General features: G+C 45.0%; 1 protein-coding gene across 1 annotated transcript in view; it reads left to right on the top strand.

Moving 5' to 3' along the window:
• Positions 1 to 13,207, top strand: part of LOC107194892 (hemicentin-1-like) — a 98,666-nt gene extending 85,459 nt beyond the window's left edge. The window contains exons 9-14 of the mRNA XM_015584605.1: positions 6,084 to 6,243; positions 6,645 to 6,992; positions 10,004 to 10,270; positions 11,987 to 12,226; positions 12,705 to 12,817; positions 13,097 to 13,207. Coding sequence (XP_015440091.1) covers positions 6,084 to 6,243; positions 6,645 to 6,992; positions 10,004 to 10,270; positions 11,987 to 12,226; positions 12,705 to 12,817; positions 13,097 to 13,177 — 1,209 coding nt within the window. The 3' untranslated portion in view covers positions 13,178 to 13,207. The remainder of the gene's footprint in view (positions 1 to 6,083; positions 6,244 to 6,644; positions 6,993 to 10,003; positions 10,271 to 11,986; positions 12,227 to 12,704; positions 12,818 to 13,096) is intronic.
• Positions 13,208 to 13,833: the final 626 nt, after the last annotated feature.

Here is a 13,833-nt window from a genome sequence, read left to right as displayed (position 1 = left end):
AACGTAATAACTTCGCCGTGCGATAAAGTCTCGAGAATTCGGTAAATCGTGCTATAATAGGCAGCGAAAGGGTACTCGTCTCGATCGGGATCGGTCCTAACAGACGTCGCCGTCGCGTCGAACGCGTTGCCGTTTTGTTCGTGAACGACGTACGGGGTTCCAGGGTTGGCCATGAATTCTAAGCGTCGTGGCGCATCGCGGCGACGCGAACTAAAGCATGAGTAACGCTCTGCGAGAAAACAAAGCGTCGAGAGAATACCGGAGTCGCGTCGCCAGACCGTTCCTTCTTGTCTTGACCCGCGAAAAATATCCTTGAAAACTCCTAGCTCGCACCTGGAAAGCTCGAGCGTTATCTTCGGTCACTCGAGGATCCTCGAGCTAAGCCTCTTAAGGGGGATTACGCTTTCCTTCACTCTCTGCCGTTGGGAACGGCTCGAAACTCTCCCAAGGGGTCGACGAAATCCTAGGAGCGTTGCGCGACCCCGTCCCCGTACCTTTTGTTTCGCTTACGGACTATCTTCTCGGGCTAACAGTTTCGATGGCAAACGCGCTGTCGTGCGGCGCGCGCGTTACTCGCATTACCCAAAGTTGACAACATCCCCGAACCCAGGTGGAGTAAGGAAACCTTGTCCTTCTTTCGCGTGAAATTGCTATTAAAGATAAAGAATAAGAAGAAGAAGAAGAGGAGGAAGAGAAGGAAGAAGAAGAAGAGATGAGGCAAAGAATTCGGAATCGTTGGTCGTTCCTTTTGAACGTTTGGAAAAGCTCGCGAATAATGAGACGACGCTTTGCACACGGCTTCTCATTCATCTCTGCGCGTCAAGGGCGCGGTGATTTTTTGTCTCGAAAGTTACATCACAAAAACCACGCGCGGAAGACGATGAACATTTTTCTTTAACAGCAGCGGCATCAGAGGGACGGCAACGCGACTCCCCAGTATCTCTTAAAAGACTTTTCAAATTATTAATACCGAGGTCTCGAAAGAAATCCTCTTTGCCACATCCGAAATCTCATTTCCTTCGGCTACAAATTGTCGATTAAACGTTGCACACGATTCCTAATTAACGGCTTCGTTTTAATGAGAAAAAAATTACGATCGAATGAACTCGAAGAATCGAAAGTTGGTCAGAATCGGATAGGAGAGAAGAAAAGTTTTAATAAAAGGACGCCCGCTTCCGGGAGAATATGACTCTCGGTGCTGGGTCGAAGAAGATGGAAAGAGTTTTCTGTCGTCGAACGGGACCAAGAGGAGGAGGGTGAGCCACGAGAGGTGCACGGATAATTTCAAATGTCTCGGAGCGATAGGGTGTCCGCGTGCGCGCTCGCGCGACCCATCGTGCAACCACGTTCGCGTTCATTCTGTCGAAATTATTGTATATTTACGAGTTCCCGTTGTCACTTCCCGTTCATTCGATGTTCCTCCGCCTCGCGGATTCCGAACATCAAACCAATAAATATTGCTCACGAATCACCGGGGGCAGAGCCGGTTTACCAATCCGTAAAAATGCTCGGGTAAAAACGTCCACGCGATGAAAATTTCCCGGCGAATGAACGACGCATATCTACGACCGTTCGTGGTTCGCGGGACAATTTCGAAATTCTCGCCGGAACGTTCGCGATAGTCTCGTTCGCTCGGGGTTAAATGCGAGGGCCATTCGAGGAATCAATCGAACCGAAATGAAATCGACTTTGCCGGGAATAATACGTCTGGATCCGATGAATGAAATGCGAACGTTTGGATTCGATACGGGTCGAGATTCACGCAACGACACTCGCCGATCGCGAGCAAATAATGTCGAACCAGGGATCGGTTTCTAGGCAACGTTTCGTCTGCAAATTAAAAAGGGAGACAACCAAACGGGGACGGACGTGACGCGCTAGCACGCCTGCTTTCTACTGACACATTCAGCACTGGCTAACACCGCACAGTGACATGCGGTTCAAACTAAATCCGTTAGACGCGTTACATCAAGGCAGAGACCAATTCATCAACGCATTTCGGGATACAACCCCTAGCAGCATGTTTCCGATCACACGTATTAATACGAAATTCACCGAGAATATTCATACTTTGGAATTATAAAATACTGTCAGATGAAGATAGAAGTGATGGGAAATCGCAAGGAGGTTAATACGAAGTGTATAACAATAACACAACATATACTTTCATTTATTATAGAAAAGAAACATGACAGGAAATGAAATGTTACATGGGAAAAAATTTCCAATTGAGAGGATTCCTGAAAAAGGTTTCCGATCTGATTTGTTCATTGAAACAATTTTTGGTACTAATATTTTGTTGCCTACATATTGCTGCCAGACTACATTATTTGCCTACTCCTTTCCCATTAGTAGAACTCCAAATCATATATAATTGTGGATATTTTTGACTGTGGATTATCTGCACCAATGCATATCCGTGACTCAACACTAAATATTACGTTATGTCAATCCTCCACTGCCCGTACGGTCAGAAACGTTTTGTTCCCACTGCTGATTTATTTCCCTCAAAGTTAATCATCTCATATATCTTACAATTTTCCATAATTTTCTATCATCTCACGTAGTTGCTGCTGGTGAATGGCATCCCTTTATCGTCGCGTCGCGTCGATCCGAACATTGTGTAACATTTGTCGGAACATTTTATGGGATTTCCAAAAAGATGCTCGCGCCAAGAATCGGGAAAGCTTGCTTTTGCTTTATGCATAATGCGATGGATAAGAATACACGTGCAAGCTGCCGGTAAGACACGCGTGCCGAGATGTTCCGTGGGAATAGCTGTTATCAGTCTTGTCTACTCCTTCTCCCATATCCGAGTGTAACACGGAGAAGCAAATATATTCCTTACTCGCCGCGAAGACGTATTATCGTACCGACGCGAATGCGAATATTTAACGTCTAATGCAGACACGTTACGTTATACGAAAACAGAGAAATTCACGGTAAAATGGACGCGCCGCCGTCGTCGGAAAGGAATCTCTTCCAATATTTTGCCAGACGAGCACGAGACGTGCCTTTTCTTTGCTTTCGTCACCCATGAATCAACAACGGTGCCCTCTTTCCGCTCTCTTAAAAATTCACTAAAAAACGCATCGCTTCTCGATTCCTGCGTCTGCATACGAACCTCTGTCATCAACGATCCTATGACGATTCTATACAGGGTGTGACAAAAATGTTAGAGGACCCGGAAATCGAAAACTCGTGAGGTGATTTGAAACAAGTTTTTCCTTGGCAAAAATGTTATCCGAGACTTTGTTAACGAGATATTAACGAAAAACCCCGACCAATCAGAGCGCTGGTCTATCGGCTACGCGCTACGATCGGTAGCCAACGTTACCGCGGGAACTCGGCCGACAGACGTGCGCTCTGATTGGTCCGGGGTTTTCGTTAATATCTCGTTAACAGAGCCTCGGGTAACATTTTTGCTAAGGAAAAACTTGTTTCAAATCATCTCACGAGTCTCCCATTTCCGTGTCCTCCAACATTTTTGTTACACCCTGTATATGTTTTCTATTTTACCGTTGCTGTAACAACCGCCAATCGGAACTTGAACGTAAGCAAGACCGTCGACGGAATGTTACGCAAACAAAGCCCGACCGTTAGTAAAGAGTATTTGTGTATTTCAATGCAATTGTGTCTCGAATGTACAAATGACAATAATAATAATGATGATATTTACTACCAGGAACGAAGACACATCGGTTCCCATTCCGAAATGGTTTCGAATCGCTCGGGGCATATTCTTGCGCGGTATGGCTTGCACGTACACGTTTCCGCAAACTCCTCATAACCGAATGAAACAGATACGAGGGTCGTTGCTCATATATAAAACAAGCAAGAAACTAACGTGTATTTGGCCAAACAACAGACTCGCAGGTTTCTTCGTCCTGTTTGTTTGGTAAAGCTCGTGTAACCCTCCAGAACCTTCTTTCTTTCACATCGACAAAAATTCCTGTCTCTATTGTTACAGTTCTAAATGTTGAGAGTTGCTTATTTTGGACCACTTTTTTATTTTTCTCTCCTACACAAGAATAAAACGTCCCAAGATGCAAAGAGAAACGGAAAAAATATAAGGTTTTTTTTAAACTATATAAATAGAAATATAACGATTTAACGTTTTACTAAAATTCTATTTATTTGAATTCTTTTATTGATATGTCGAAAACATTGTATCCAGATTATATCGTGTGCCCGAGGAAGAGTCGAAAGAATCAAATCTCATTAATTCGACGCTGCGCGTGAAAGTATCAACTACATCGCGACCGACCGTATTATCCGTCCATATTATACTCTCTCTGGAACCAGAGAATAACACGTCGATCCCGATGTATTCGTCTTCAGTGGGAAAATTCGGCTAGTCGACGACCACCGCTACCGTGAAACACGATTCATTGAGCGCGACGCGACCCGCCGAAACTTTCGGTTTGTTCCCGACTGGAGCGGGAACGGAAAAGCTTTAACGAGTCGTGATTTTAGCGCGAATCCGATGAAATATTCAAGTAGTCTGTTCGCCCCGAGATATTCGCGGGGACACAGGATTCTCGAGGCTCCAGATATAATCGAGTTTCAGGAATTTACATCCATCCACGGGCTCCGTTTCTGGTGACACGCCTTAGGCCGCAATCTGTGTGCAAAGCCTTTGTCAGGAACTTAAGAGGAAAATTATAATATCCCCTGTACGGAGCGAGGGAATTCTCGGGACCGGGCAAGCACGAAATTCGCGGGCTAGTCCGTATACATATCGTGTATGTATGTAGTATACCTACGAGAGCGTTATATCTAATTCGTAGTCGTGTCAAGAGGATGTATGTAAAATATTGTATTTGTAAACCGGTCGGCAGAAACAAAAATAACGGCGTGGGAGGCTATTCCAGTCTACGTATGTGGAATCATGAAGAGGCGACAAAAGAAGATGGAAGACAGAGAGGATCGAATAGTATCTAATACCATCGTAAATTCTGTTTGTCCGAACCCACGGTACAAATGACGTTCCAGGAGTAGAATCACGCCTGAAGCTTTTTCATTGGAAACCAGGGACTTCTATCGACACGTAAAATACCGGTGTCAAAATCATACCGATTTAAGTCCCTATTGGAAACGTCGCGTCAAATCGAGGTTACGCGGATATCGAATTGTTCCCAACGCACGGAACACTTTGCTTCTCTTTCACGGCCGCGAATATTCATCGAAGAGAGGCCCGCTTCTTTCGGACCATCGTGAATTGTACAATATTCTTTGTAAAGATTTCATCCCCTCGTGGACGTCAAAGTGGGTTGCGTCGACGTTTCGGCCTCGTTGAAGATTACCGCGGCTTAAACCATCACCGAAAGGTTCGAGGACTTTGCGCGAGTTTAGAGAGCGTGTTTTTAGCATAAGGTAAATTTTGAATCTTTTTCGCGTGTGACAGGCTTTATGGCAGCGGGTCAGAACGGAGGATTCACCAAACACGGTTCTAACTTTTCGAAGCTCCGTCGACCATGCCGTAACTTATCCTCGTACCCGTAACTGACAGGACTTAACTATGTACGATATACCTAACAAAGCGTGAAGCAACTCTTCTCCTTCCTTTTTTTTCTCTCAACCTTTTAAGCTTTCTCGTTACCTCCACCAGTCGATAACGCTTTCCAAAGATTGTCATTTGCCTTTCAGGCAATCGAAATGAAAAATTAATATACCTATATATGTATGTACCCTTGCGAGCAAACTAGGCTTCCACTAGGGGAAAAAGTGGCGTAAAAGAGAGGCCTTCTACTACTTGGTAAATTTATTTGAAGTACCGAAATAAATGTTAAACCGAATGTTAATATGGCATAAATTTCAGTAGTTCCCGATACCAAATGGGTCTTTCCAGTACACCACTTTTTCCCCTAGCGGAAGCCGAGTTTGCACGTCGTTGTACCTGCACGTAAAGTCGATGGGCACGATATTCTTTTAAACGCTTAATTTTACGAGAACACAATATCGTGTCCATCGACTTTACATACATTGCTCGCGTGCCGTTTCGTCCGTCTAGAATCTTTCCCGGTTGAAATCTCGACCGGAAATTCTTTGACGTAGAATCTTTTACCCGTTTGTCTATCCAGGAAGAGGAGCTCCATTACAATGTCACCGCCGGCATAGTTCTCTCGGACCATTCTCTGGTGCTTCAGAGTATAACTCGGGAATCCGCTGGAAGGTACACCTGCACGGCCGTCAATGTCGAGGGCCGTGCCAGTTCTAACGTAGTGAAGCTCGAGGTTATGTGTAAGTACAGTTCTCCCTCCCACGGCGCAAACGCCGCGAAAATAAAAAGTGAAATGGAAAAATGACTCGTCCGACAGAATTTCCGCGATAAAACTCGAGCGGCGTAAGTTTTTCCCTACGAGCTGTCCGGGTAATTGTTGGTTTTATTTCCCCCGATGTTAATGCACGCTCGGCATATTCCCTCGCGAAGTAAATACAACGCCGAATGTTTTACGACGGTTCGCGTAGCTGTTCGTTCTCGTAGGCAGAGAATACGGCCTCGGTGTAAGTGGAAAACGGGCTCCGTGCTGCGCCGCGTGAAAAACAAAAAAAAAAAACAAGAAAAGAACTTTACTCCCCACCGTTTCTAGACGTTGGTTTCCGCCACCGGTTGCACGTTCTGTGTTCCGTTTGTGTTACAGTCGCCCCTATCTGTAAGCACGTTTCAAGCCCCGCCGGTTGGCGATATCAGAACGCAACACCTCCACCCTTGAACGTTCCCGAGGAGATCCACGGTGCCTCGAAGCACGAGACCATCAGCTTGGTCTGCGAGGTCGAGGCTAGTCCGACGTCCGTCACCTTTCATTGGACCTTCAACAGCAGCGGGGATCTCACCGACATTCCGTCCACAAAATACAGCAACGAAGGCACATCGAGTAGACTGAATTACACCCCCTCGTCCGACATGGATTACGGGACGCTGGGTTGTTGGGCCAGCAACGTCGTCGGCCCTTCGAAACAACCGTGTCTTTATCAAGTAATAGCAGCAGGTTTGTGGAAACTAAGGCGCGTGGCTACCTTTAACCCCTTGCCTTACGATTTTTTTTACGACTTTACTTTCAAGCATTACTTTAACGTCAATAATTTCCCAGATACAAAAGGAATTTTATTCTTAGGGCGGGTGTATTATTTACTCTAAATCTTAAATATTAATACCAATCAAACAGAATTTCACGTCGACTCAAAGAAAATCGATGGTATACACGTTTATTGAATCCAGTTTGAAATCGTCATCACGTGTCTGACTCGATGTTATAAGGCAAGGTGTTAAACTGTGAACACGGGAAAAGTCTAACTGCGATATATGTATGCATACATTCATGCATATATATACGGTGTGAGTCAGAAGTGGGTATACACTTTGAAAGTATGGGACTCGTTCATATTTATTTTTCAAAATTTAGAAACTAACAGAGATCTGGTGACTGTAGAGTGTGGAAAGAGTTGTCCAGGAAAACAATTTTTAACCACATTTGCTGGATATATTTAGGTCACGGTCTTGTTAGATCATCCATGAATACACTTGCAATTTTCACATACTTCCAAACATAAGTGGCAATTTGAAAGAATTCCGCACAGACTACTTCGATTCGTCGCTTATAAAATGGGTCAACCTATGGGTCGGATTAACCACGATTATAACACACTAATGAGAAGACTTACTATTCAAACTCTTGAAACAAGAAGAGTCACTGCTGACCTTTGCTTTCTGTATAAAGTCATCTATCTCCCCTCTTTTCTAGCTTTAATAACACATTGATAGAATTTGCACCTTGACAAATATTCGGACCGTAAAGATCGATATTTTCGCACCTAACATAAATAACATTAGGTCTGAATTACATAGTGTTTTATACGATATGATAAAATAGTTATTATTATCATCAGGTTAAGCACCTATGTAATGTTTATTCTTATTTTCGTTCTTATTATTCTTACATCTGACCTCAATTAAATTTGATGATTTGTTGTATCTGTCTCCCGGAACGTTTTAACACTAGAACTACCCACGATGAAACGTATATTTACATCCGTCAGATCTGTAATCATGGGAACCTTCTAAATACATTGAAATTCTTGAATTAACCGATTTCTTCATTCTCATATTATCGTGAAACTACTGAAAGATATGAGAAAGCTTGTGGTAACATTTTAATCAACGTTACAATATTCTACTAACCAGTAATTTTTACTGCTTCGGTAGTTCTAGTGTTAATCGCATATTTAAAAAGAAAGGGTATTACCCGAAAGAATGAAATAAAATGAAATTACACGAGCCTCGCCATTGCAAGGTGCACACTTAGTTTTGACTTTCACTGTACGTAATACACATGTACATACAATATATAGTATACGGGAACGAACGAGTAGACGTTAATTACTCCGACTAGCGGTACGCGCGAACTAACGAGACGCGAACCCGTTTCTCAATTATTCTTTGGCCCGCAAACGTTGTCGATAACGCGCGCACCGTTTCGTTTCGGGCGAATGTAACGCGTAGCGCGAACCGTGGACCGAAATTCTCCGGGGACACACACGAACTGAAAGAAAAAAAAAAAAACAAAAAAAAGACCCCCTGTTGTCTCCATCTGCTCGTCCCGTCGAGAGTTCGTGTCGGTTGCGTTGTGCGCGTTTTTTGCGAGAGTTTAATGAAAACCATAATTGAATATGTTCATTACCGTGTACGCGCGACACGTGTGTATTCGAGCTCGGTACCGCGGTGAACGTAATGACCGAATACTTGCCGTGGCTCCGGGAGAGCCGAACGGACAAAATTATACCGGGACACGTCGAATATCCTCGGAATTAGTTTGGTCCGTGCCGGCACGAAGGGATCATCGGTACAGCGAGGTCGATAGTTTCCCTTCCTCTCTGGCGACTCTCAGGAGGTACGTAATTGGACGGATAATTTATTTTCGAGGGAGAAGCAACGTATTTCTTATGTAATTACCGGACAGCAGCTTTTTGCGGAAGAACGGCCAATGCTTGGCGCGTGGAACCAACGCGAAACGCTACGCGTTACACCGCTAGCCAGCCAACCAGTGGCTAGTAATGAAATCGTTAATTGAAACGATGACGCGAAGCGGTAAATGGAAGCGGCAACGGATGACGGAGATTTTCCCCTGGCTTTGGTTCCGGCTTCGGTTCCGACGGCCCCGAGAAAATCACCTAACCCCGTTAAAGGATAAATTCGAGAAACTTATGGGCACGTTGAACTCGTACACGCTCGACGAGCGGAATAACCGGAGAATAAAATTGTTAAAACAATTCGCGAGCGTGCACGAACAAAGAACTAAGCGCACCGGCGTTGTGTACGTTAATGAAATTACGAAGCATGGAAGGGAAATGAAAAAGGGGGGCGGCAGAACGGAAGGGATTTTAAAAACAAAGGAAATCTGTTTTATCGTGATTCCACTAATTTGCGCTGCCGCGAACGATTATGTACACTCGACGCGCGTGATACAGGGAAATAAAAAGAATAAAAAAAAAAACATAACAGGGGGCCGATCGCATTGTCCAACGTTTCCGCAAGCATTTTCCGCTTCCTATTTGCATACAAGTGATCTCGTTAATGCAACACCATCGTCGATAATGATGGCCGTGGAACATAATTTCATTGGCCACAAAATAGCGCAGCATCGCGTTGCAATTTTCGTCCCGTAAATAAAATGAAGTTCCGCGACTACGCCACATTTTTTCCTCGTTTCGCCGCAACCAGCGAAATTGTACCGTAGATAAGTATACACGTATCTACGACCCTTCGTTGCTACGCCCGCACGCGGCGGCGTTCTCACGAAAACGGAAAAATAGAATATGCGCGGAGGTGCCTGCGTCCCGTAGTTCATAAAGGTACCTATTATCTATGTATACGCGACGAACGAGCGGTACACGCATTAAACAACGATGAGCTCGCTCGTGCTTGGTACGCCCGTGGCAATTTACCACGAACCGAATTCTCGGTCCCAGCTGAATGTAATTGAAAGTGGTGTTTCCCTCGTAGGCAGACCGTACCCGTTGCAAAACTGTACGGCGCACAATCAGACCGGTTCCTGGATCAGGATATCCTGCGTGGAAGGATACGACGGCGGTTTGCCCCAAAAATTCGTCGCGATCGTGGACAAACTACGTTTGGAGTCGGCGAATCCTTATTGGGAGCTGGAGCTTCACAAGCCAACGACGATCGCCCTTTACGCGGTCAACATGAAGGGTTCCAGCGATCCGGTGATCATGGAACGGGTGTCGTTGAAAGGTGTAGCCAAGTTTACCGGTGCGTAAGTACCACGAACTACCTCGACAACAGTTGAACGGAAAACGCGAATAGACGGACAGAGGCAACAATATCTTCGAGTCTTTTCGAGCGTAGAATAATGGACGCAGCTCTGATCTCTTAACGTCTATAAAACACCCTCTGTCTATTCTCCTTTCCGTTCTTTCCGTTCGTTAATGCGTTCGCGCGATTCGTCTTTTCAACGACTAAAGGACGGCTAGGTTTAAGTAAATAAAATCGATACTGCTTCGACCAACCCGCCTTTCAGTACCTCCATACACACGGCCGTAGCCCCCTTTTACGTTCGACGTTACGAAAAACTACCAGCCGGTAGCCAAATGAGAATTGGACGCAATCCTATTTTGCCTTTTTCCGCGTACCTATCGTTCCTCTTGCACTCGCTATGCACGGTCCACGGTGTACGGCGTTATGCAACCCTCGATACACCTCGAGTTCGAAAACACATGCACATAACGGAAATGAGAAAAAGCTAATGCGTGGTACGTATCAGCGAGCACTTTTACCTCGATTATTTCGATATAAACAATTAATTATCCATGCATTATACTCACGAGATTATCACAATATTTCCGTCGCAGTAATGTTACCGTTCAATTTCAGCATCGATTCCACGATCCTGTTGGCCCCAATGTTAATTCATCGTTAAAGGAATACTCGATCAGTGACACGGTTAATAGCCGTAAAATTCTTCCAACGGAGGAGATAAATAGAATTAACTATTAATCTCTGTTGAGAAACGTGGGAATCTTTAGACACGGCTGAAAACCATACTTCGAAAATGCAGGAACAAAGGAATAGTCGATCTCTAGAAAATCCGGAAACGAGTTCCGGAATTTATGACCTATTATTATGCATTCTGTTTTCTCTGGAAAGTTTCTCGGGTGGTTTCTATGCTGAAAATTCCCCGTGCTTCGACCGTCCTCCAATAGAAGCACTGTCGGAGACAGTAAAGTTCACCCTTAATTTCTCATCGGGTTCATTAATCTTTCAGAACAACGAAGACGCACATCTAAAAGAACCGACGGTGGAAAAAGGTGTCGCAAAAAACCAGGCGAAATTAAAATATGCGACGAGCATTACCTCGACCGTGTACCGTCCGCAACGATTTCGTAAAGCGACGATTAATCTCTTTCGCGAACGCAGAGTGAACCGCATCGAATCTGGCAAACGCCAGAAACGCACACGGCCGCAACGAGACGCGCGGTTTCTTCGTTCGGGGAATCGAGTATACGAGGTAATGCTCTGGAGTCGAGATGAGAATGAGAAGTTGCAACGTTCGTTACCTGGGTTTGTGGGGATAGCAGCGTGTGAATTAATAAACACGTTAATCGAACGACGCCAAGCGTTACCGCCTCCTCGAAGTTTCGCAACACACCGGAGTAAGACCCTAATTGGAAGTAGATTAGGTTCCCCAGAAATTTCTCGCCGAAATTCGACCGCGAGCGTTCCTCGACGAGCACGAATGACAAATTGAGTGAATCGGTGGGAACTGTCGTGTATGTATTTCGAAGCGATTCGTTAGCACGACAGGGATCTAACGAAAACGCGTTGGTTAATTCGATGGAAAATACAAATTTGGGGGGAGGGAGGGTCGATTTGAAAAAAAAAAGAAGAAACATTGAATTTTAATCGCGAGGGCACTGTTGGATGAATCTTCTGTGTGTAAGTAGAACTGGTTGGAGATTTTGTTTATAGGAGAATCGGTGTCTTCGGTGGATATGTCGCCGATCCTGATTGGTCTAGGGGGTACGGCGACCGGATTGGGGCTAATCGTGACCGGAGTGCTGATGGCGCTATGGAGGAAACACGCGGCTACCCCGGCGAAACCGAAACCACCCCAACAACCAAGCATCGCGACCTTCGCTGGCAAAGGCGAAGAAGAGGACGGGAACCCCGATCTCATACCCACTACGGCCTTGACCAATCATTTTACGGGTAATAACGTCTTCCGTTACAGATCCCACCAGCTTCGAACATCGACAATTATCATGCTCACCGAATGAAACTTGAAGATTTCACTTTAGATACATGTACATATTAGAGTGGAGTTTTTTCTTCCACTCAAAACCGATGAAAGCCCTCCGTTCAAACGGGAAACGCAAATGCATTGGCTCCCGTCTTCGACCACAATCGGATGATTGCAAAACTTTCAAGACAATTGCTAGCTGGGAACGCGCCCGTTGCATCGATTCGCGAGCGCATTCGAGGCGTATCGTTTTCGAACAAAGAATATTTATGTTCCCTCGGAGGGTTTCGATCGAATGACGCGCGAGCATCGCAAGAAATGATACATGTAAAATCTTTTGCTAAACGAAACATACCTTCTCGTCGATTCCCTCGTCACGCCGCGCCATCAGACTCCCGACAAATCCATTATGCGACCGACGCTAAGCTTCCCTGGAACTTCTTCCAGATAGGAAGCTTTTGCATTACGGGTCCCTGCCGCGGAGGCCGCGTCAGCTGGAAGGCCGAGAGATGTCCCACGATGTCGTAGAAGATTCGGATTATCCGCGAGCATCGCCAAACGTGAGTAATCGGATTTCATTCCCGTTTCGTTCTGCAAGAAACAAGGGCGTGCGATTTTAGCGATAGATCGGTATCGGTGGGAACGAGGGCTCGTTAAAGAACGTTCCAGCGATACCTAATCGGAACCGTTTTATTGCGGGGGAGGTTCGTGTCGCGCGCGATAAATCTCGTCGTAAATCGGGCGAACCTCTCGGTGGAAAATATAATTTCGTGACCAACCGTGACGGTTAACATTGTATATTTGTCTACAGCGGAAGCGTTCTTTTGGCTTATTTGCAGACGTTTTACAGCCTCCAAAGACCGCACCGATATTCGGAAACGGTCATTCGGAGCGCCGCGATCCAGGAAAGCTGCATTTAGGAATAACGCGTCAGGGAGTTAACGAAACGAAATGTAAAGGAGGAAAGGAAATGAAAGGAAAGATATAAACGGTCCTGTGATGCCTCGATCGAGAAGACAAAGCTATACCTGGGACGATTAACCACGGGAGCTGGGCAGAGACACTCCCATTTGATTGGGCTCTCCGCAACAGACAAAAATCAAAAAGACTAAAGCCATGCTTATACCACATTGTACACGTTTAAGCGTACGAAGATATTATTAGCCACTCGATGATAGTATACCTTTGTAAATATTGTATATAAATAAAAAAAACACATCGATTTCGTGTTACGCGGATTTCCATTATATTTGCTATTCCACGACATTACAAATATTTTGTATCTTTTTAATGATTTAATCGATTCTGTACCGGATTTATCGCCGTCCCATGTTAAAGTACTTGGAAACTAAAAAAAAGAAAAAAAAAGAACGAAGAAGCTATTATCGTATTCAGCGTCTCTTTCGGATTTGCTTCAAGCTTCGTGCTATTTTCGCGAAAGATTTAATGCACCCGCGGACGTTTAATGCGCCCGGTAAAAAGGAAATAGCAGTATCTCGTACGATAGCCGAGAACAATGCTTGGAAACGTATATCCCCGAGACAGAGCAAAAGGTGATCGCATAAACTCCGACCGG

Source organism: Dufourea novaeangliae, unplaced genomic scaffold (genome assembly GCF_001272555.1).
Source record: "Dufourea novaeangliae isolate 0120121106 unplaced genomic scaffold, ASM127255v1 scaffold8, whole genome shotgun sequence".
NCBI lineage: Eukaryota > Metazoa > Arthropoda > Insecta > Hymenoptera > Halictidae > Dufourea > Dufourea novaeangliae.
Note: the sequence above shows the minus strand (reverse complement) of the source record. Positions and strands in the feature narration are given on the sequence as shown.